Source organism: Notamacropus eugenii, chromosome 1 (assembly GCF_028372415.1).
Source record: "Notamacropus eugenii isolate mMacEug1 chromosome 1, mMacEug1.pri_v2, whole genome shotgun sequence".
Lineage (NCBI taxonomy): Eukaryota > Metazoa > Chordata > Mammalia > Diprotodontia > Macropodidae > Notamacropus > Notamacropus eugenii.
Window position 1 is genome coordinate 414903316 of NC_092872.1, and position 24582 is coordinate 414927897.

The window sequence follows — 24582 nt, forward strand, 5'->3', positions numbered from 1 at the left end:
GCTGAAGAGACTGAGGTAGACAGCACTTAAGTGACTTGCCCAGGGTCACACAACTAGTTAAGGGTCTGAGATCAAATTTGAACTCAGGTCTTCTTGATTCAAGGCCCATTGCTCTATCCATTGTGCCACCTAGCTGTTCACTAAAGAGAGAAAATCCCAGGGCTCAAGAAATGGACTCAGGGTGAGCCAGCCTTTCTAATGAAATCTCTATTCCATCTCTTTTTAAAATATACTTTTCCCCCCAGAGAGGCAAGTGTGATATAGTAGAGACCATAATGGCTCTGGAGTTAGAAAGTGCCCTCATTTCTAATCATCACTGCTTTCAGTCTATAAGGGAGAGAAGATTTGGATCCCTGCCAACTGAGGCACTGGGTAGCCACTCAGTGACTAGCACAGAATTAGAACTCATGGCCTTTGAGTTCTCTACGTTAAATCCTACCTCTGAAACTTACTAGCTGGGCGACCGTGGACAATTCATTGAACTTTTCTGAGTCTGAATTTCTCCACCTGTAAAATGGGTGGAGAAAAACCTACTTTTTAGGGTTGTTGTAAGGCTCAAAAGAGATAATGTATGTTTTGCGCTATATAAATGTCAATCGTTATTATCCATGGACTCATAAAATGTCAGAGCTAGCCCCGAGAACACCAAATTTAATGCTCTCTCCATTTGCAGAAGGAGAAATTGAGATACAGACAGAGAGAGAGAAGTTACCGGGGTCACAGAATGAGTGACTGGTCAAGCCTGCACCACACACGCCTCACCCAACTCAACATCACTCTCCCCAACATGCCACCATGGCACACAGTCCCTCCACCCCACGGCACACCACAGATGGGCAGATGGGTGTAATTACCATCAGCCTGTACTTTCCAGCAGCCTATGTAAAATAATTGGAGATTAACCATGGATACAAGTAAATGTTTGCTTTCATCTGGCTAATTGGGTTTTTTGGCTCCCTGGCCACTTCCAATGCCTTCAGAGCCACATTCCTCTTGCTGTTTCTAATCCTGCAACCTGCCCCACCTGGACATTGCAATTTGGTCCCGTCTCAAAGTCACTGGGATGGGTATTTAGACCAAAATCTCTGCATGATTTAGGATTATCGATCCAGAGATAGAAAAACCTTCCAAGGCCCACTAATCCATCCTCTTCACTGTACAGAGAGACTTGCCTGAGGTCACACACATAGTAAATATGATGGGTAGGATTTGAACCCAGGTTCTCTGACTAGATAACTAGTTCCCTTTCTGGTGAACCACATTGATACTCCCACCTGTGCTGCTGGGATTGTGGCATCAGTAACGATGGTGGTCTGCAGCCTTCAGGGCCACTTTTTCTTCATATTAATCCTGATTTTTCTCCCAAAGGGTCTGCTCTAGGGGCAGAGGCAGAGTCAATCCAGGGAGAGCTAATTAACATAATAGAGACAGGTCATGGAAAGGACCAGTGGCCCTATATCTCTTATAGGATCAGAGGGCCATGGATTTAGAGGTCGGAGTTACCTTAGGAGTCATAAAGTTATAAGAGCACAGAACTAGACCTTAAAGGGATTCCAAAATCCAGTTAATCCAACCCCCTTATTTTACAGATGAGGAAATGGAGACCCTGAGAAGTCATGCAGATAAATGGCATTTGGGATTTGGGATAAATGGCAAATGGGATTTGAACTCAGCTCTTTTGGCACTCAATCCAGTTCTCTCTCTAATGTACTACACTGTCAAACCAGGGTTCTGATAAAAGCAAACAACCCCCCCAAAAGACCCCCCACAAAAAACCAACCAACAAAACAAACCCAATTTACCTTCAGAGCATCCAGGATGCGGCCATCATAGTCGATCACTACTGTGTCTCCTTGCTCACCTTTCAGGCCAGGTGGACCCTGAGAAAAGAGAAAAAGCCAATATTTTAGAGGTCTTTGGACTATGGCCACAGCCTGGGGCTCCTTCCTAGACCTTACTCAGCACTTTTGCATTTTCTAATGCATGTACATAATGAGTACCTAGCCCTACACTTTCCATTAACAATGCTGAGGTTTATTTTTTTCCAAATCTGAGAAAGAAGGCTGCCTATTTGTTTCTTAAGGCAAATATAATGGCTGGCTATTCAGTCCTCAAACCGGCTTTGTATAGACCAGCAGTTCTCAAAGCATGACATAGGGATGCTTGAGGATCCTTGAGATCCTTTTGGGGAGATCCATGAAATTTAAAGTGATTTTCACATTTCTAATTTCTAATAAGGTAAATGTTGGTAGCTATAATTCACATAAAGAAAAGCTCTTTGGGGGATCCTCAATAATTTTTAAGAGCATAAAGGGATCCTGAGACTGAAAAGTTTGGCCTAGGCCAATATTCTCTCCCTTAGTAACCAGTTGGGTCAGAGAATCTCTTTGGCCGTCTGCTATACTTGGGATCTCAACCTAAGCCTGAGAGCCAAGGGACTACCTCTTGCCAGGACTCAACTTGTTGGCCACTATCACACTGCAACCCCATCCCCAACCCTCTCTTCCCAGCACCCAAACTCAAGGAGACCATTTTGCCCTTGCTGGGGGTTGGAGCTCTCTGTTAGAAAGAAGTTTCATTCTTCCTTCCATCTTCCCCAAAGGATTGCTCAGCAGGCCTGAAGCTCCTTCAGTCTCTTGTAGAGCCTATCCCAACAGCCAGGAATGCCCAACTCAAGAAGCCTAGTCCTGCTGGCTCACGGCCTGAAGCCAAAGTAGACGGATCATCATAATAAGTCTGCGTACCCTTGGCCCAAGGAAGCCATCCAATCCTCTCTCACCAGGCTCCCCCTGGGGAAAAAGAAAGTCCGATGATTAGTTCTTCTTGGCTCCAAACCAGGCCTCCTCCATCGTTCCCACGTCCTCTCCAAAGGAGTCCTAGAGTGCTTTCATCTTAGCTTGTTCTAATCCCGCAATTACCTCATTTCCTAGACACCAACTCCAAACCAAGTTGCCTTCTCTGCCTCCCACTCGTCCTTCCCCAACCCATGTTTCCTGCTCCCTTTTGTGTACTATCTTTCCCCCATTAGAAAGTAAGCTCCGTAGGGTCAAAGATTGTCTTGCTTGCTTATAATTGTAATCCTATTGCTTAGAACAAGAGCCTATCATATAGTAAACATTTAATAAATATTCCCTCCTTTCCTTCTTTGATTCCTTCCTTCCTTCCTTCCCTCCTTCCATCCCTCCTTCCTCTCTTCCCTCCTTCTTTCTTTCCTTCCTCCCTCCCTTATTTCTCTCGTTCCCTTCTTCCTTCCTTCCTTCCTATCATCTATATCTAATTATACCATCTGACCTTCATTCCCTCCACTCAACTCTCCCTTCTCTTCCTTTTTGTTCTTCTCCTCCTTCCCTTCTCCATTCCTCTCCCCTTTCTCTCTCTCTCCCTCAGGCTTCTTCTCCTCTTCCCCCATTCCCCTCCATATTCTCAGATAAGATTCTTCTTATAAGAAGAGCAGAGGTTATGCCAAGCCGTCTATTGACTCGGAAACAGGCATTGACCCAACTGGGAGGGTCACACACATGGAGAGTGGATCATAAATTACCTTGGCTCCTGGCAATCCATCAGTTCCATTCTGTCCTTGAGGCCCGGGACTCCCTTCCTCTCCCTGGAAAGCAGAGGACATAGAGTGACCATGGTTTTCAGGCTAATCACCATCCCAGGATCCAGTGGGGGCCAAAAAATTTCAATGACTTGCCCAAGGTCCCACATATAGTATGTGGTAGAGAGTTTGGCTCAGTTCTGTCCCTCTTCAGCAGGCTGAGGGACCATAGCTCCAATGGCCATCATTGCCAAAGCTCAACATGTCATTAGCACTTATTGCATAGCTGGAATGGATGAGCCAGTAGTGAGCCAACCACTATGTTAGCTCACAGCCACTACCCTGGGCAGGAGAGAAGGTGTTTCCTATCCTCTGAGCTTCTCCCATGGATATAATGGCAAGGAGCCTGCCTAAAACAGGAATGGCAGCATTGGAGGTTTTCAAAAGGAAGGGAGAGAGGGAGGGAAAGAAAAAAGGGAGGAAAGAAAGAAGGAAGGAAGGAAAGCTATTGAAACCCTACTTCAGTGTCAGTGTGGAGTAGAGGTGAGCCTGGATTCATCCAGACAACAGTGGAGGGAGGCAGGGCAGAAGCTCTGATAGGTCTTATCACTGTCAGAGAAGCTCTATGATGGGCTATGTATATATTGCCCTAGGAATGGCCTGGCAAAGGTTCCACAGGCTCACCATTTGGAGTTTTGGCAAAGGCACTGGAGTACTTTGTCATTTCCTTCTCCAGCTCATTTTATGGATTAGGAAACTGAGACAGGCAGGGTTAAGTGACTTGCCCAGGGTCACACAGCTAGTAGTGTCTGGGGCCAGATTTGAACTCAGGAAGATGAGTCTTCTTGATTACGATCTCAGTGCTTTATTCCCTGCATGCCCAAGTAACTTGTCTGGTGTTATACAGATAAGTATCTGAGGCAGGATTTGAACTCAAGTCTTCCTGACTCCAAGTCCAACCTTCTCACCATTGCACCACAGTGGTCCTTCCTCGATATGCTTTAAGGTTTAAAATAATAGAAATAGATCAAGAAGGAACCTAAAATCTCATATAGCCTAACTCCTTCATTTTATAAATGAGGAAACTGAGCCCCAGAATGGAAAAGGGACTTGCCCATGGTTACACAGCTAGTGAGGCCACGTGAGGAACTAAAGCCAGGCTCTCTGACTCCTCTGACTGCTGCTTTCTCTACCGTCCTTCACAGTGTATGGATGTGTAAGGTCCTTGGATGTGTAAGCCAAGAGGAGACAAGCTGAGGCTGATGAGCCATTGTCTGTCTCTGTGGTTCAGTTATGGTCAAATGAGACTCAATGATCATTTGTAAAGGGTGTAGTACTGGTGATTCTTGCTTAGGTACAGGTTAGACTTATTGCCTTCTAAGGTCACTTGCCACTTTGGACATCCTGTGAATCTTGCCCTTTCAGCATGGACATTCTTTTATCTCCATTTGTTCATCCATTCATTCATCAGATATTCATGGATTTGTATACAGTTCAAGGCAGGATGCTCAGCTGGAAGAGTTATGGCATTCAAAGGAGATAAGGTTCTCCCCCTACCTTAGGAGACTATGGACCATAATAATAACAGGCTTTCTTTTTTTAGCCTGAAGTTTTCCTTCTTTCTTTACCTTTTCCTTCCTTCTTTCCCTCCTTGGGGAAGATGAGGCAAGGAGTGTGTACATGGCTAATGGAGGGAATGGTGTCAGTCATTAGGTTCTGAGTAATATCTTGCCTTTCTGTGGGGAGAATGAAATAACCAGAGACAAGGCAGAGATCTGCTCAGTTTTGCAGAATGACACCACAGTCATTATTGGTCCACACTGAGTCCCTCATAGCCAGGGGAAAAGGATGATGAAAAGGGGGTAATTTCACTGGGAGAGACTTTTCTCAGATTACTAGGAGCCTGGAAAGAAGATGGACAGAAATAGGTAGACATTTCAAGGAGGAGAAGAATCGTACCTTTGGCCCAATGGATCCCTGGAGTCCTGGTTGTCCTGGCAATCCATCATCTCCCTGAGGAAACATGAGCTTTAGTCCACAGCCTGGACTTGAGGCAAGTGTCCCCTGCCCTTGTCCCTGCCCTGGGCCCATCTGTGGTACTTCTGTTTCTTAAGTGACCCCTTTAGAGTGGCTCCCTTGGTTCCCCTTGAGACAAGGCTATTTACCAAGAGGATCCCTCAGAGGCCTTCCTGTGAGTCCCGGATTTGCTAAGTCCAAGTAGAGGGGTGAATCTGACATTTCTTCCATGAATAATTCTCAGACTTTGAATGATTAATGATTTTTATGTTGTTATTCAGTCTTTCAGTTGTGCCTGACTCTTCATGACCCCATGGGCTTGTCCATGGGGTTTTCTTGGCAAAGATACTGGAGCAGCTGGCCGTTTCCTTTTCCAGTGTGTCCCCATTTTATCGATGAGGAACTGAGACAAATAGGAGTTGAGAGGTTTGCCCAGGGTCACACAGCTAGTAAATGTCTGAGGCCAGATTTGAACTCAAATCTTCTAAACTCCAGGACTGGTGCTCTATCCACTGCACCACCTAGCTGCCCCAATCATTTTTATGGTATGCTACTCATATCTCACTTAAGCTTCACAACTATCTGAAGTAGACAGCACCTACTTCATTATTATTCCCATTATTATTATGGATATTATTAATATTATAGGTATTATTATTCCTATTTTATAGGTCAGGAAATTGAGGCCCAGAGAGATGTGACAGTCATAAGGTTAAACATGAGAGCAAGCAGGAGAGTCAAGATTAGAACCCAGGCCCCATCCTATAAATCAATCCCTTTTTCCTCTCTCCTACTCTGCCTGTCCTGTCAATCTAGACTCTGAGGCCCCAAGACTTCAGCTCTTCCATGCAAGAAAGGCCAGTCTGATGAGGAACAGGAGGTCTTTGAATCCTTCTTTGTCTGTCTCCCACATCCTTCCCTGCTCCAAGGAGAGTGGCTTTGCTCTTAAAGTTTAGTTGGAAGGGAAGGGGCCTAGAAGGGCCCTTTTGACCTGATTTGATGTTCTTATTTTCTTCTTTACTCTGTCTTCTGGGCATACTTCTCCCCCCCAACCTAAAAGTTCCTTGGCTCCCTTGGAAGGAAGCCAACCTGACACTCATGCTCTGAGATGAACCTTTGCTTACCTTCCTTCCTGGCATGCCAGGTTCACCCTTAGACAGAGACAACAGGAGAAGGGAGGAATTAGAGATCAAAGCAGAATCAGAATATTATTATCCAATTACAATATCTCAAACTCTGGTCTCGCCTCCATCTCTTCTAGCTTTACCTCTTCTTCTCTTCCAGTCCCCAGTACTTCAGCCCAAGTGGGCAATCCACTGTCCCTCACACCCTGCCTTTGCTTCTTTATTCTTCACACCCATGATGAAAATGTCCAGTTTACAGACTTCTTTTTTAAAAAAAAAAATCAATTAATTAATTGATTGATTTTTAGTTTTCAACACTGACTTTTATAAGATTTTGTGTTCAGACTTCTAAAGCCATAGAAATGAGTACCTTTCACTTGTAGGACAAAAGGACTTAATTAATTGATGAGTTTATTTATTCATTCATCAATCACATACTGATTATGTGCAACACCCTACGCTGAGCAAGGAGGTGGCAACAAAGAGAAAGACACGAGCCTTGCCCTCAGAGAGCTTTCAGTCTTGTATGGGAGATAACATATGGACACAAGAAGCCAAAATAAAACCAAGCACAATTAATGTGAAATACGTGAACAGATACATGAGAAGAGATGCATGAACGAAGCAGATTCTTGACATTCTTCAAATAGTGCAGGAACCAACAAAGGAAAATTCTGTTTGGGATCTGATTCTTAGCAAAAGTGACCAACATTTTATTAAAGGAGAAATGGTGTGAACTGGAGAAGGAAGGGGCCCCTCTCTGCATCGCAGAATTTGTGAGAGAAGAAGAAGTCTGGGAATTGTCCTATATTCAGCTCAGATTTGGGGAGAATAGATTCCAAAGGTTACAGGAGGGCTCTTGGGGCCTAAAATTCCAGGAGGAATTGACAGAGGAAGTCCTCTCAGGAGGGGCAAACTTGGGCCTAAAAAGTCATTTTCACAAGTACAAGGCAGTGGTGGGTATGTCTAGACAGAATTTTGGATGAAAAAGATTTGGGAATTTTAGCGGATAGAAGGTTCCCGAGGAGCCTGTTTGCTGTTGGAAGACCTTTCCTTTCTAGTCTTCTTACATCTTGGTCAGCAATCCAGTGACACTGGCTTCCTTGCTGCTATTTGCACATGACTCCAGGCATTTTCACTGGCTCTTTCGCATTCCCAGAATTCTCTCCTTTCTGGCTTCCTTCAAAGTTCAGTTGAAGTCTCACTTTCTCCTAGGAGCCTTTCCCAATACCCCTTGATGTTAGCTCCTTCCCTCTGCTGGTTGCCTCCTGGATATGAAGGCATGTTTTTGGTACTGTCTTTCCCATTAGACTGTGAGTTCTATGAGGTCAGAGACTATTCTTATCCGTACGGTTGTTGTTTCTTTTCACCCCCTGCACTTTGCCCAGTGCTTGGTACATATAAAGGCTTGTTGACTTGACTTGAGCCAAAAATGTTAGAAGACAACCAACCTCTCAAACTAGTGCGATTTTAGGTGATATTGAGAGGCATGATATTCAGAACACTGGAGGTGATTGTCCCACTATATTGTGAACTGGTTGGGTCACAAACTCTAATATTGTGCTCTGTTCTGAAAGCCCTGTTTTAGGAAGGGCATCAACAAACTGGGGGCATCAGGGGAGCATGACCAGATGAGTGAGGGACTTGAGGTCTCATCATATGGTATTTGGATGTGGGGAAGTTTAATGAAGAGGAAAGAAGAGCTAGGGTGGTGCAGAATTATGGCTTTCATGTATCTGAAGGACTTTCAAATGGAAGAAAAATTTGGCTCCAAAGGGCAGAACTGAAACTATTGGTGGAAATCACTGAGAGGCAGATTTTGATTTGATATAAGGAAAAACTTACAATCTGAGCTTTCCAAAGGAGGATTGGACTGCCTCAGGATTTCCTGGGATCCCCTTTACCAGAAGGCTTAGAACTAAATGAGATCTTAGATGCCATCCAATTTTACCCCAACAGTTTACATTCGAGGAATTAAGTAACTTGCCTAAAATCATCCAGGGGCTGAGTGACAGGAATTATACTTAGGTCCTTTGATCCCTGAGTGAGAGGCCTTTCTTTTACACCTGCTCTGTAAGTGAAAGCTGACTTTCCTCTTGTAGGAGATGCAATAAATATGGATATTCACAGTTACAGGTAGAACCGTACTACCGGTCTTTTTCAAACTTTGAGGTTTTGTTATTCTGGGAAATCCTATGTGTCCAAAGCCTTGTTCAAATGTCACCTCCACCAACCATCCCAGGGAAATTCTCTCTCTTCTGGATGCCCACAGTGCTTTTGTACATGTCTCCCTTATGAATTTATTGCACTCAAAATCTGCCTCATTGCTATATGCAGCCATGTCATAGCAATCAACCAGCAATCATTTATGAGGCTCCTACTATGTGCTAGGAAGGGTGTGAGGTGTTGGGGATGCTGTATTAGAACGGCAGGGGTTGTGTCTCCTTCATTCATTGTCTCCCTCTTGGTGTCTAGCATTGGACCTTGTAATATTATTATCATCATAATTAGCATTTGTATGGTGCTTTAAGGTTTGCAAATATGATTTCATTTTATCCTCATAATGACCTTGGGAAGTAGGTGCTATTATTATCCTTATTTTACAGATGAGGAAACTGAGTTATAAAGCAGTTAAGTTCCTTACTCAGTATCATACAACTATTAAGTGTTTGAGCCCAAATTTGAACTCAGGTGTTTGTGACCTGGTCCATCACCTGGATGCCTCTATATAGTACATGGTCAGTAAATGTTTGTTGAATGAATGAATTATGTCACTTGTCTCAAGGGGGAAGAGTACTCATTTCCACAGTAGACCATGGCTTATCCAACTAAATTTAAATGAATGCTAATTTGAAGCAAATTAACTTAGGAGGGAAATAGACATTTTCACTGGAGATTAGTATTTTGAGTAACTGAAAATCCTAAAATATCAACTAAGAAGGTTTAAAGCAGGAGTTCTTAAGTTTTTTTTTCTGTTGTGGAATCTTTTGGCAATCTAGGAAAGCCCATAGACCCCTTATCAGAATTTATATATACACATATATAAAATTTCACAATTGAAAGAAATACTAAGTTTCAGTTAGAGGTTAATGTAAATAAAGATTTTTTTCCCATCCAAGTCCATGAACCCCTTGGTGGTCGATGGTCAACAATTTAAGGCCCCTTGTTTAGAAGTAAACCTGACTTTGGTTTGTTATAGCCAGACGGATGGGAGATTCAGCTCCTACCTTGAGTCCTGGAGGTCCTTTCGGGCCCTGTCATGGAACGAAAACAATTGTGGCTTAGGAAGACATTTTAGGGGCCAGGAGGAAGAGGACATAACCCAACAGGCTCTTCAGAGCTGTGGTTGGCAGGAGGTGCACATGGGCACTGCCAGAGACCCATTCAACAGGATGGTGAGGGTCAGGAGGGTTGGGGTGGGCAATGCCAGCGTTTCTGAGATAATGTCTAGCCCTGGAGGTAGAGGGATGGGATTTTCTGAATATGGGAAATATAAGTAAAAATGAAAGCACTAGCATCTCAAGGCAGTGGGCAGTTGTGAGGTCAGAGATATACACTGTGTGGTCCTAGGGAGCCAGAGTGTGTCTGATGCTGACCCCAGATGGAGGATGCATGTGGAGTGTGTGGAGCTAGGTAGCAGTGCCCACTGGAGAGGATGGTCCTTATGGTCACAAGGTGGAAATACAGGCCTCCATTGATGCAAAGAACCAACACAGGTGTCCAGCCCCAGGGAAAGGGGGAGGGGAAGCTCTCCTGTCAGAGATTTGGGATGTTTTAGAAAATTAACATCTGGGTACTGACACAAGGTCAGCCACTGTCATGTGTCAGGATACTCGGGGACCCCTTTCTATGGACCATAAAGCCCTGGAGGCCCTTGCTACCAGCCATACTCATACATGTCCATACCTAATCACACACACAGATATCTTCCTCCTGAACATTACACATAAAACATGCCTACCTAGCACCCCATAACTGACATGGAACATACATGATATACCTCACCAATGTCCCACATGCGACAAGCAATTTCATTTACCCCTCCCCAAACATCACCATACACATCACACATATACACACAAACATAGAACCTCAAACACCCTGTGTGCACACTCTTGCTCCCCTCTACTCCAGGATGCCTGGCTTGTGGGGCTGTTCTCTAGACCACTGAATCCTCTCTAAGACAGCATGCCCAATCTGTTGCTTTTGGCTTTGAGTCACATCACATGTGCATAGCTATGGTGGACATGGTCAATATCCCCTGAAGTGTCAGTTTCTGGGTACTGACCGTCACACCTCCTGGTCCTGGCTCTCCTTTTAGACCCTGGGGAGACACAAGGTTTACAAAAATGTTAATCTACCAGTGTTACCGACCCAATGACAGAATCGGCACAGAGCATCTTTCCCCTTGCTCAGCACAGAAGTCACCAAGCTCCTTTCCCCTTGTATTCAATGAAGCAGGTCTTTGGGGGAAGCCAGAAGGATTCACTAAGGCTGAAAAAGGCAAGTGTACACAGGACAAGGGGTATACTAGCAATAATTGATCCCAGGGCAATTCACACCATTGGGAGAGGAGCTTGTCTGGGATGCAGTCACCCAGGGCAGTAGCTATCTGGCCCCTTCATACCAGAGTCTTACTAATCAGGATCTGGGTTCAGTTGTTTCTACACTATTGAAGGGCTGCAGATACAGGTTCAGGGGTTGGGACTGAGAAAAAATTCAGTTTGGGATTAAGATATTGGGTTTAAGATTAGGGTTGAAGTTTGGGATGAAACTCAGATTAGGGAGAGGGTTAGGTTTAAGGATTGAATATAGGTTAAAACTGGATTTTAGGTCAGGGCTGAGATTAAAAATTGAATTCCTGTTAAATTTCAGTTTTTCACTTACATCCGGGCCTTGCAGTCCTCGAGGACCATCTTTTCCTGTATCTCCTGGAGGCCCTCTGGCTCCAGGAGGACCTGGGGGCCCAGGAGGACCAACAGCTCCATCTTGACCTCGATCTCCCTGCAAGACATTCATGTCTCTCATTACAACTGTGTGTAGAGGTGGCTTTGAGAAGGCAGCACTGAGCATGTATATCAGGTCCAGGTGGGAAGGTGGGCACTCACTCATCCATCATCCATGTGGGGCATCCGCCCTCATTTCCCCTGCTGGATGGGGCCCAGGAGTGCCTTGGAAGTTGATCTGGAAGGTGAGGAAGATTCTTTCCAAAGGAAGGAAGTTTTTGGACATGGAGGCACGATGAGCAAATGACACAGGTCATTTTCTGAACCCCATCCATCACGATGAAGGGATCTTGGGAAAGAAGAGCAAGTAGCCCCTTTTCTCCCAAACTTTCCTGTTGAAATAAAGCCATACAAGGATGGACAGGAGCCCCTAGGCAGGAGATCCAGATGGGATCCTTAGAAACCCCAACAACATCGAGGTGTTGGTGCAAAAGGACTGGGAACATGCAAGGGAGGGAGTAGGAAGGAAAAATTAGATTGAGAGGAGGGTGTTCTAAAAGAGCTGCCAAGTTCAGTGGAAGAATATAAATAGAAAGTTACCTACAGTTTAATCAGGTGAATAGATCGTAGGATCATAAATTTAAAGCTAGAAAGGACCTCAGAGGCCATATGATCCAACTATTTCGTTATATATATGAGGAAACTGAAATCCAGACAGGTCCAGGGAAAAATCATGAATTTTCCAAGGTCATGAAGGTAGTCAAAGATGCAGGATTTCATCTCAGGACCACTGATTCAAAGTCAGTGAGGAAGAGCACTCTCTTCTCTTTTCTGGATCCTTCTAAAAGAGCTTCTTCTGCCCCTAACACCCTGATGGTTCCCTGGAGGGCATCTGCTCTGTCTTAGGAAAGCAACACTCTGCTGGTTCTCTTGGCCTTCTGAGACTTTGAGGCCAGGAAGTGAGGCATTTCCTGGGTGGAGACTGCAATGAAGACCTGATGGGGGAGGCAGCTCACCAGACAGGTGAGCAAGGCAGACACTCGCTTATCACCTTTCTTCTCAGCACCAGATAGCCTGGGATGATGGCTGTGGGCCATAAGACCCGTGTGACATGGGGGCTATTGTTGTTATCATCAGGAATCTTCTGACAACATCTGGAGAGGTCATCTGCTAGAGTCTAAGTGATGCTGCAGAATTGGAATTAAATCTGTTTAAAACTAGGCAACTTTCAGTTTGTCCCCCATTGTTCAATCCTCACCATGGGCTCTATTTGGCAAATCATGTCATTTTCTCTAGGTGGTGCAAGGATGGGAAGGGTTCCTTTCTCATGCAGCAGGCAGAACACAAGATCCAGTGCGGCAGCCAAACTTCAATTAACCAGAACTTGATTTGAGCACAACTCTCACTTCCCTGGGGGGCTCTTCCTCTTCCTCGCCCCACCTTTGACCCATCCCTATTCTCACCCTCAACCCAACCACTGTGCTTTTAGGAGGGAGAGGGAAATCACAAGAAAGGATACTGAAGTCAGGGACTTTCTCAGAAACCATTTTATAGAATCATAGGACTGAGTATGACAGGGGAGCTTGAAGTTTGTCATCTTACCTCCTTATTTTACAAATGGGGAAACTGAGTCCCGGATGGAGGGGTGAAAACCACTTGCCTGGGGTCACAGAAGGAGTAAATGGCAAAGGCAGGACTAAAACCCATGTCCCCTGACTGTCAGTCATGTGGTCTTTCCTTTACACTGTGATTTCTAGGCCTCTAAATGTACAGACATGTGGAACTATGGATTCACGGACTTTAGAACTGGAAGATAGCATAGAGATTATCTGTCTATTCCAGCCCCTTCATTTTACAAAAGAGAACACTGAAGCCAAAAGAGGAGACATAACTAAGGGCTGTCCTTGGATCCGACATGTTCCTCCCAATCTCCCATCCCCAAAGAGCATATGAATTTGTGTCCGAGGACCTTGGTTTGAATTATAGATATGTTATTTGTGACTTTGGGCAAGTTCCTTCTCTTCACTGGGTCTTGTTCCCCATCTCTAAAATAAGCAAAAGGGATTGAACTAGAAAACTTTTATGTTCCCTTCCAGTTCTAGGGCCAATGACGTTACATATAACCTTGTTCTATGGGTCCAGACATCCTAGAACAAAGAATCCTGGGCTTAGGAGTCAGGAGCATCCCTGGCTTTCCCACTTACTAGCCACAAATGACCCCAGGCAAGGGGTCGTCCTTTCTTGTCCATTCTCGTCCTTTCTCTGAGCCTCAGTCTCCTGATTGTATATGATTATACTACCGACCTCACAGGGTTGTTTTGAGGAAAGTGCTTAAGTTCTACAGTATTGTGAACAATTATTCCCTAGATCCTTGAACATAGGGACCAAAATGCTTGTGGAATTGATTTGAATGGAATGGGGGTGATGAGCCCAAGATTATCATGAGATTCTTATGAACCTGGTTATCAGAGAATGATTCCATTATACTGCCCAGGCTTTATTCCTCTTGAGACACAGAATGGTCCAGTGGATAAAAAGCTAGTCTCAAGCCAGAAAGACTTGGGTTAAAGACATGTCTCATACATATATTGATTATGTGACCCTCAACAAGTCACTTAACTTCTCAGACAAATTTCTCAGATTTTAAGTTACAGGGAAAGTTCTACCCTGCATAGAGGAGGTTTCTTCATAGAGGAGGTCCCTAGGTTGAGGTAATCACAGATCCTGTGCTATACTCTTCTCAGTAAGCGGCCTTCCAAGGCATTCTTGGATGATATTGATCAAAGAAGACTCAAGTGAAAGGGGTTTCCATTTTGCCCTGTAACACCCAGAATACCCCGCTCCTCAAGCTCTCTGGTTAATGGAGGTTTGGCTGAGTTAAGCGAGGCAATCAGAAAGGCAGGAGCAGCAGATGGGAGGCAACAGTTTCCCCACACACCCCACAGCTACCTTGAGGATACGGCGATTAAACACGTGCTGCTCTCTAGAGAGAAATCCGTGACTGAGTCGGGGAAAGACCATCTGGCCAGATGAACAGGGTGGACAGTCAGAAGGATCAGGAGTCAGGAGTACAGGAGAGTAATTTACAAAACCACAGAGTTATTTCACAGGTCACAGAGCAGGAAGTGAAGTAAGGAAGAATCCAAGAATACAGTTACATACATGTAGTTCCAAGGACTTGGATTTAAGGGCAAGTGGGGAAGTTGGAACAGGCTTCTCCAGGAGATATGTTTTGTCTAGTGTAACTCAGGAAGGGGAATTCTCATCTCTCAAGGCCTAGAAGGATCCCCCACTTGGAAGATCAATTCTTTGACTCCACTAAAGAGCAAATAAATGAATTTTTCCCTCCCTGTAGAAGTGAAAACAAACAGAAACTCTCATTTGGCCTCTGAGAAATCCCACCAGCTTGGCTGTGGAATAAACTCTGGATCAGATGGCTGACATTCATTATGCCCAGGAAAAATCTTGTTTGCTCAGAAGCCAAGGTAGAGCCCTTTCCTCTCACTCCTAGGTTTGTTGGGGAAAACCTCATTTCATTTGTCCTGTCATGGTCGTGTCTTCCCAGGGGGACACGGGCATAGATGGGGCCTTCAGGAGGGAGGCAGGCCTGTTTGAGTTCTTGTCTTGCCGCGAAGGACCCAGAGGGGGTTTCACAGAACATTCATGTTCACATTAGAAAGGAGACCTTTATTTCATAATTAAAAATGCCACTCACTGCCCAGAGCCCTCACAAGTGACTTTACTCTGGGGAGTGACTGGGACTCTGCACCAGAGGGTCTGTCCAGATTATCAAGTAATCAGTCAATCAACAATCATTTATTAAGTGCTTCCTATGTGTCCTATGTGTTAGGCTCTTTGTTAGTGCTGGAGATAGAAAGAAGTGAAAGTGTTCCTGACCTCAAGTAGTTTTTGATCTCCTTGGAATTGAAGTTCAGTAGGTCAAAAGTTGAGAAGGACCTAGGGTGGAGTATGAGTGACTGAGGGGGAATTCAGGCAGGGTTCTCACAGATGCCCTTTTTTACAGGTAGATCAGGGGATAGGGGTACATCGAACCTCCAGAAACTCTTGCTGTAACTAAATTGTGATCTGAATATTGCTTCCTGTTAGGGGCCTGTTTTCTGAGTCCTGACCTCAGGCAAATGCCTAGTAGCATTAGCATGTATGGGCAAGGTGGCAAGATTCTCTCCTGTGGAGTAAGAGGAGGGATACAAGCAGAAGAAGCAGATATTTCAGATGCAGCATAGTATCATAATAAAAAATGAGATGGATTTACAGACCTAGCCCTGACACTTGTTAGCTACATGGTCCCTGGATAAAAAAATCACAAATTCTGTAATTTCTGTCTCATTTTTCTCATCTGTAAAGGTGGATAATGTCTATCTGACTGCTCCTCTGTCTCTTTTGATGGGTTATCATCCATATCATGTCCTCTAATGTAGGTATACCTAAAGGTTCTGGCCGGGGCCCCACTGTCTTCTGTCTTTATAATCTTTAACCTGATGACCTCGTCAACTCCCTAGGTTTTAATTGTCAGCTCTAAGCAGATGGTTCCCAAATCTACATATCCAGCCTAAATGTTTCTCCTGTACTCCAGGCCCTCATCAACAGATACTCAGCAGACAATTCAAACAGGATGTCCTGTAGGTATCTCAAACTTAGCTTGCCCAAAATACCTTTCTTCCCAAACTCACCCCTCTTTGGATCTTCCCTATTTCTGTCGAGGGAGTCACCATCCTTCCAGGCACTCAGGTTTATACCCTTGGTGTTATCCTTATTACTACTAACACCCCATATTCAATCAGTCAAAAGATCTTGTTACTTCTACCTCCCCCAAATCCCTCATATATATCCCTTCTAGCACTCATAAGGTCACCACCCTGGTTCAGGCCCTCATCATCTCTTGCCTAGACTAGAAAAATAGTTTTCCATTTGTTCTCCACTCCAATCTATCTTCCACATACCTGCTAAAGTGATTTTCCTTATCTTGGTAATATGGTGTAAGGTGTTGGTCTACCCGAGGGGTGGGAAACCTGTGGCCTTGAGGCTACATGTGGCCTTCTAGGTCCTTGGGGGTGACCTTTTGACTGAGTCCAAGTTTTACAGTACAAATCCTTTTATTAAGGGGATCTGTTCTGTGAAGTTTGTATTCAGTCAAAGGGCCGCACTTGAGGACCTAGAGGGCCACATGTGGCCTTGAGGCTGAAGGTTTCCCACCCTGGTCTATACCTAGTTTCTGCCATACTGTTTTCCAATTTTCTCAGCAATAAAATGATTTTCCTAAAGTACGGGTCTGATTGTGGTCATCCTCCACTCAATAAACCCCATTGGTTGGTTCCCTGCCGTCTTTTATATCAAATGTAAACTTTTCTGTTGGATTTTTAAAGTCGTTTCCAACCCAGCCTCAATTAGCCTCCCCGCTATTGTTATACATTACTCCCTTTCCCACACTTTGGTCTAGCTAGACTACCCTTCTTGCTGTTCCTCACACAGTCTCCCATCTCTTATTGACTGTGTTTAACCCCACTCCCTTCCATGCCTGGAATGCTCCCTCCCCTCCCCTCAGTTCAAGTGTCATCTTTTACAGGAATCCTTTATTCATTCCCCCCAACTGCTGGTGCCCTAGGTCTCCTCAAATTATTCTGTATTTATTTAATCTATATTGATATCTATATATATGTGTGTGTCTATATATGCATGTATATACACATATGATGATGTGTATAAATGTAAAAATATATATAATGTATGTATGTGTGTGCATGTGCATATGTGTCTCCCTGATAGAACATCAGCTCCATGAGGGCAGGAAGTATTTCCTTTTTGTCTCTATATTCCCCAAAGCCTTAAAGAGCTTGGCTCAGAGTGGATGCTTCATGATGAGTGCTTGTTGATTGATTATCATGCAGTCTTTACCTGCTTCTGAGGACTGTGTGATAAGTGCTTTGATATGGCTGCATTAATAGAAAGTCTGGTTGGTATGTAGATAAGTGCTTTGATAAGAGTTATGGAAATAGGGAACTACTGGTGGCTAGATTAGTGTATTACACATGCAAGCCACCTACAAATTGTAAGGTAAAAGGAAGTGAATTGTTGAAATGAATCTCTCCTTAATGTGCTTTGGTCTAAGTGGATACAAGGAATAATAATAGTGAGCATTTATATGGTGCCTACTATGTGCCAGGGTGGCTAGGTGGCTCAGTGGATAGAGTGCTGGGCCTGAAGTCAGGAAAACTCATCTTTCTGAGTTCAAATCTGGCCTCAGACACTAGTTGTGTGACCTTGGACAAGTCACTTAACTCTGTTTACCTCAGTTTCCTCAACTATAAAATGAGTTAGAGAAGAAAATGCCAAACCACTCTAGTATCTCTGCCAAGAAAACCCCAAATGGGGTCATGAAGAGACGGACATGACTGAAAAAAAATGACTGAACAAGAGCACATGTGCCAATTAATATTATCTCATTTATTATTATTATCATCTCATGTGAATCTCACAGCTCTGGAAGGTATGTACTATTATTATCTCCATTTTACAGATCAGGAAACTGAGGCAAACAGATGTCAGGTGGCATGCCCAACACTGCGTAGGTAGTAAGTGTTTGAGGTCAGATTGGCCCAGTGCTCTATCCACCGCACCACTTAATTGCCTTAAGGCAGAACTCTATCAGTTTCCAAGTTCTGTCATTTCTACCTCAACAATATCTTTTATTTTTCTTCCTTTCAATTTCCACTGCTGACAACTAACCTCAGGTCCCCTCACACTTCTTTTCACTCAGACTATTGCAATAATCTCCAAACTGGCCTTCCCAAGTCCAGTCTCTTCTGCCCATTCACCCTTTGTGTAACTGCTGGAGTAATTCCTCTAATATGCCTCTCTGGTCACACCCCTATTCAACAACCTTTGGTGACCCCTGTTGCTTATGAATCAAGTATAAACTCTGAGCCTGGCATTCAATGCCCTGCAGAGTATGGTTTGAACCTGCATTTTGAGACTTACCTTACACTATTCCCCTTTGTTGTTGTTCAATCGTGTCCAACTCTTGGTGACCCCATTTGGGGTTTTCTTAGCAAAGGTACTGGAGTGGTTTGTCATCTCCTCTGACTCATTTGACAGAACAGAAAACTGATGCAAACAAGGTAAAGGGACTTGCCCAGGGTCATGCAGCTAGTAAGTGTCTGAGGCCAGATTTGAACTCAGGAAGATGCATTTTCCTGACTCCAGGGCTTTAGGCTGCATTAATAGAAGGTCTGGATGGTATGCAGATATATAACTAGGAGACAGAACAGGATAGTGGATAGAAGGCTGGTTGTGGAGCCATGATGATCTTCACTGAAGCCCTACCTCTGACACATCCTGGTTGTGTGCCCCTGGACAAAGCACTTAACTTCTCAGTGCTCTGGGCAACTCTCTAAGTTGCAGAGAAAGTGCCAAGCTGCATGGGTGGAGGGAGTTCTCTCATCTAAAGGTCCCTTTCTGAATGAACTCACAGCTCTATCCCTAGCCCATTCATGGTCCAGAATGAGGAAGGAGGCAGTGTCATTGGCCTTTGCCCTGGCTGGAATCCATCTCTGTCCACTTTGGGTCAACACATTTTTGGAAGGACAAACCAAAGCACATCCAGAAGGGATGACTAGAATGGAGACTTGAAAGCATATCATGTAATCAATCAATTAATCAACCAACAAGCATTTATTAAACACTTACTATGTTCCAGGCACCCCATTAAGTTTGAGAATTCAGAGAAAAAGTGGAAGTTGTCCATGCCCTCAAGGTTTACATTCTAACTGGGGGAGAAAACATATTTCTAAAGTGAAGGACAAGCAATAACAAAGTAGATGGAATATAGCCGAGAAGGAGAAGGTCCCCTGGCAGCCGACAGAACCTGGAAAGAGCTAGGAATACTTAGCCTGGACAAGAGAGGCTGAGGTGGGGAAGGGAATATGTTTGATCACTCTTTTTAACTCTGAAGGGCTCTCCTGGAGATGGGCAATTAACCTTGTTCTGCTCGGCCTCATTGGGCAGTGATCGGGCCAGTGGGCAGAAGTCCCAGGGAGGCAGATCCTGGCTCAATGTAAGGAAAGATTTCCTAACCCCCAGAGCTGTCTCGAAGGTGGAGGTAGTTTGTTCCCTATCTCTGGAAGTCTTTAAACGGAAGCTAGAGGACAGACCACTTGTTGGGATATTTGAGCTTGGGTCCACCAAGATAACCTGAAATCTTCCTTCCAGCTCTGATATCCTGTGACTCTAGATCTGACTGCGGGTATGAAAACTGCAAGAATGAGAAGACACCGGCAGGACCTTCAAGACATTGAACACATTCTATACAGTTGTGGAGTTGGCTAACCCCATGGGCACAGGGTCAAGGGGCCAGAGGGCACGGGCACTGGCCCCCAGAGTTTGGAACACAGCAGGGGGCTGAGCATTGAAAGAAGCTTTTATATGCTGTGGTTTTGGAATAGAGAAAGGAAACTGCTCAGTCTAATTCAAGTGCAGATTCTCTTTGTTTTATCCATATGTTTTGCCCATGTGCTCTCTATTTCCAGCGGTCACTTCAAGACCCATCAACAAAGTCTACTCTAACTCTACCATTGGCTGGGAAGACTCAAGTCTGGAACTCGGTATCTTCACCTTTCCAGTTTCAGTGGGAACTGAAGTGTGGTGTTACTATTCACCGCTGTGATGTATGAATTCCAGAAATGCCTGTCTCTATCAAATCCTTGGCTTCAAGGATGCACGGGACCCTACTGTTGCCAACGATTAAGGACAAACGACAGGTGTCAAAATCATGATCACAGAGGGGTTTTGTAAGATCTAGCCATAATTTTTCCCTCTACCAAATTTCCAAAATATATGGGTTAATCCAGTCTTGAATGCATTAGGAAACTCAATCAGAAGGCAGAACAGGAAACAGGAAGTGGCACATTTACCATACTCATCACAGATCTACTTTGAAGATTCAGAGACTGAACATACATCTCTGCTGGTGATTAAGGACAAAGAGTGGGGCCTAAAGACAAAACTCTCTTGGGGAAAAATCATGAGGACAGTGAGGATAAACCAAAGGGCATCTGGGCAAAGCAGAGTTTTTCTGAAGTCAAAGGGAGACAGGTGGTAGAAAATGGAGTTTGTTGGAGCAGTTCCAAGGCATCCCTACAAAAGTATTTGCTTGGTATATATCATTTATTTATTTATATGTGCAGACATTTTCCCTGAAAAAATGTAAATTCCTCAAAGGTGGAGAATATTTTTTATCTTTGTAGCCCCAGACTCTAGCACAGTGCCTGGCACAGAGTAGGTCCTTACTAAGAGCCCACTGACTGATTGACTATATCAAAATCTACAGTGTGGGTGGATTTTACTAATTAACCTCCAAGCTCTCTCATTTTAAAAGAGAATTCTGAGATTATGAGTAGAAAGTACTTTGGAAAACTTGAAGGTGTTTTTGGAAATGTCCACAACTGTTATCACCATGGCTGAGATGAGGATGGCATCTGGCTACTTAAGCTTAGTTTAGAAAGGAGTCATATGCTCCAAGGTTTCAAGCATTTTAGAGTTCATTCAATAGAGACTTACCCGTGGGCCGAAGTCTCCTGGTTCTCCCTGTGGATCACAAAACAATGAAAAGTCAATAGTCAGCAGAGGTGGGAGATTTTTCTGTTAGATTAGCCAGATCTCCTAGCAGGATCACAGGATCTGAAGTAGGAAGAGACCTTTGACAGCCTGTAGTTTGGAACTAACAAATTTATAGCCTGCAAAACTCCCAAGTGTTGCCCGAACTAGATTAAAATGTAATTGGGAGATATTTAACAAAATAAAAAAAATACAACATAGGTAATGTTTATTATGGTTTTCTAAGTCAATACATAGCCTGCAAAGAATTGTTTCTATTTGAGCTTAACACTATTGCATTTGTCAAACTCCTTCATTTTACAGATGGTGAAATGGGGGTCCAGAGAGGGAAACATTTGCTTATAATCACAGTTAATGAGAGGACAGCAGGGAAGGTAATTCGGGCCTTCTGGAGTTGTCTGTTCCTCTTTGTTCAATATCCCATGTCAAGTCTACCAAAGATTCCTCTCCCAGGAGTTGAGAAGATTCTTCAAATTCAATTCAGTAGATATGAGCTAGGTCCCTACTCTGTGCAGGACACTGTGCTAGGCACTGGAGGAGATATAAAATTTGGCTGGGACTCATTCTCTGCCCTCATGAAGCTTTGTTGCTCAGTTTTTTTCAGTTATGTCTGACTCTTTATGACCCCACTTTCTTGGCAAAGATACTGGACTGGTTTGCTATTTCCTTCTGCAGGTCATTTTGCAGATGAGGAAACTGAGGTAGACTGAGGCTAGATAATCTCTAAGGCCCCTCATTCCCTAAATCCTATAATTTCTACCAAACCATCCAAGCTGTCACATCATCTGATGTTATAATCTATCACCACATCCTGTACTAGGATGGTTTCATCTGAACAGATCTTTTGAAATATCTGCTTCTGCGGAGTTCTAAATAGTAGGGAACAGTTCAGTATAAGATATGCCTTATGCCAGAGGAACTTTGAACTGGTTATGTACCTTAGCTACCAAGCAGCTGTGTGACCTTGGGAAAGTCTCTTCCCTTTACCATTACCTTGGCTGGAAAAATGAGGGTGGTTGACTAGATGTTTGCTAAGGGTTCTTCTAGCTCCAATGGCCTATGGTTCTTTGAAGTTCTAAGAGGGCATCTTTGCCTTCTCTCTACTCTTCCCTCCCCCATTTATTTGCTTTACTTAAAACAGATCATTCTGTTCCTATACCAACTTACCTTTTCACCTTTTGGCCCCGGCATTCCCTAAAGAAACAGACAGAAAAAGACATGGCTCATCAGTTGTGAGGACACCAGATTATGCTAGTCCCTTGAGCTTTTGGGCTGAGGTTTTTCTTACTGTCTGGTTTGGGCATCCATGCCCTTAGAAGGTAGGTGCCTTGGAGGCCAAATTGAGCCAGCACGAGGCTTAGCAGTTAATTAACAAGCAGTCCATGTTCTCAGAACTAGAGCGACCTCTGGTCCCTGGCCTAGATGTAAGCCCCCTCCTCCCTTGCTTGCTTGTATGTGATTGACAGCCAGGGTTCTAAGCATCTGGTCAGGCCTGGAAGCCCAGAAATGGGGCTTGGTGGTGGATCTCTGGCAAGGACACACCTGTTTCCTCTCTCTACCCAACACAAAGTCCCCAAACTGAAGAGTGAGAGAAAAAAAAGCATTTTTCCAATTACAACATTATGTGCTGTGAACTCCATCCTGGCCCTTTGCAGAGAAAACCATTTCTAATCGCACATGCTCAGCAGGGACTGATTTGAGTATGTTTCTCCCAGTCAGCCATCTGTTTGAAATAAAGCAGACCGATGGGCAGCTTTTTTTTTTTCTTGCAAGCCTGGTTCTTTGAGTTCATGTCTCCTGAAGGGGATCTCTGGGGGCAGAAGCAGAGAGAGAAAAGGGAGCCCCAAAATGAGGCCTGACTTTGATGTGCTCCAGATTCCATCTTCAGGCCCTAAGGAACCCCTTTCTTTCCATTCAGTATGAAGTCCAGGATTTCCTCAATAGAGACCTCAGGAGGAAGCTAGGTGAGAAGGTGGCCACATGTGGCACCTCCCAAAGGGCATATAATCTTCGGGGTCAGTCTGACTCTACAGATGTGGACTCTAGGCATGGCATGCTCATTGGTGTCCTAGGTAATGATCAGACTTGGAAGGAATCAGAAGGGGCAATGAATGGAAAGGCCTTCAAAACTCTAAAAGTGCTATAGAAATGTGGGTTGTTATTATTATTAACAAAAATATCATCAAAATCACAGAAGGAAAATAGTGGCATAGCACCTTGTTCCAGGATTCTTCCTAGATGACTGAGCTCCATCAAACAGAAAGAGGCAAAGATTAGAATCCTAATGGATTGTCAGGGAACTTCCTGTCCTGAAAGTCATAGTGTCTTAACAGTTAGGGCTGGAAGGGGTCCAAGAGCCACGACTCCAGCTCTCTTACTTTAAAGAAAAAGGAATGAAGGCCTAGAGACTAGTCCTGTCCAAGGTCACTCAAGTGGAAAAGAGGAAAAGTGAGATTCAAACTTGGGTTTGAATCCAGGGCAGGGATGTGGTATAGGGAACTCAGGCATCAGGCAGGGGGTTGGACAACAGACCCCAGAATGTACCTTCCATTTTGGAAATATTTTTTCCCCCATGTCACTTTGTTTATTGGGTAGAGTGGGTCTCATATGATTTTTTTTTGGTATGATCATTTCAATCTCTATTATATGTACTTTTTTTTCAAGAAAAAATATACATTAAGTTTAACATGATAATATCAAGATAGTCCTGGTTATCTTAACTATTTTTTAATTTCCTTCTGATTACTTCTGTATAATTTTTGTGTGTTTCCAGCTTTGAAGTTATTTTTCTTTCTTTTAAAAATATTTTATTTCTCCCACATGTAAAGATAATTTTTAACATTCATTTAAAAAATTTGAGTTCTAAATTTTCTCTCTTCCTCTCTCATTTCCTTCCTTGATCTCATATGCTTTTACAAGAGACTTTAAAACACAAATTACTAATTAACCCCAACTCTAGAAAGAGAGGATCTGGTAATAGGCTCATCTTAGGGAAAAAGGGATCAGCTGGGCTTTGCTTTGGTTGGCACTTTGATCAGTCTGAGAGGTGGGGGCTAATGCTCAGGATGGAATAAGGAAAAGGAGACAGTGAAGAGCGAAAGAAGGACACCAGCCTCCAAAATGGTGGCAGCTCCTGGGCTAGGCCTTCAATGTGGGGCTCTTTAGTTGTATGGGAATTCCCAGAAGATCAGACATGCCCACATTCTAATGTGACTATTAAAAATGAATCCTAATGCTAAACACAACTGATTTGTAATGTGAACTCCAGTTTAGTGTTAACCTCTGGGGTTTGACTTTCCTTCCTGGATAATGGAGAAGTGGTTATTAA

The 24582-nt window shown here is 43.9% G+C and overlaps 1 protein-coding gene across 1 annotated transcript in view; it reads right to left on the minus strand.

The window, feature by feature from the left end:
* COL23A1 (collagen type XXIII alpha 1 chain) overlaps nt 1-24582 on the minus strand; it is a 470602-nt gene that overhangs the window by 19428 nt on the left and 426592 nt on the right. Inside the window, exons 7-16 of the mRNA XM_072631207.1 lie at nt 22422-22448; nt 21198-21224; nt 11566-11682; nt 10967-11002; nt 9906-9932; nt 6679-6705; nt 5498-5551; nt 3542-3604; nt 2745-2789; nt 1803-1880 (exon numbers count right to left, since the gene is read on the minus strand). Of these exons, the coding sequence (XP_072487308.1) occupies nt 1803-1880; nt 2745-2789; nt 3542-3604; nt 5498-5551; nt 6679-6705; nt 9906-9932; nt 10967-11002; nt 11566-11682; nt 21198-21224; nt 22422-22448 (501 nt within the window). The remainder of the gene's footprint in view (nt 1-1802; nt 1881-2744; nt 2790-3541; nt 3605-5497; nt 5552-6678; nt 6706-9905; nt 9933-10966; nt 11003-11565; nt 11683-21197; nt 21225-22421; nt 22449-24582) is intronic.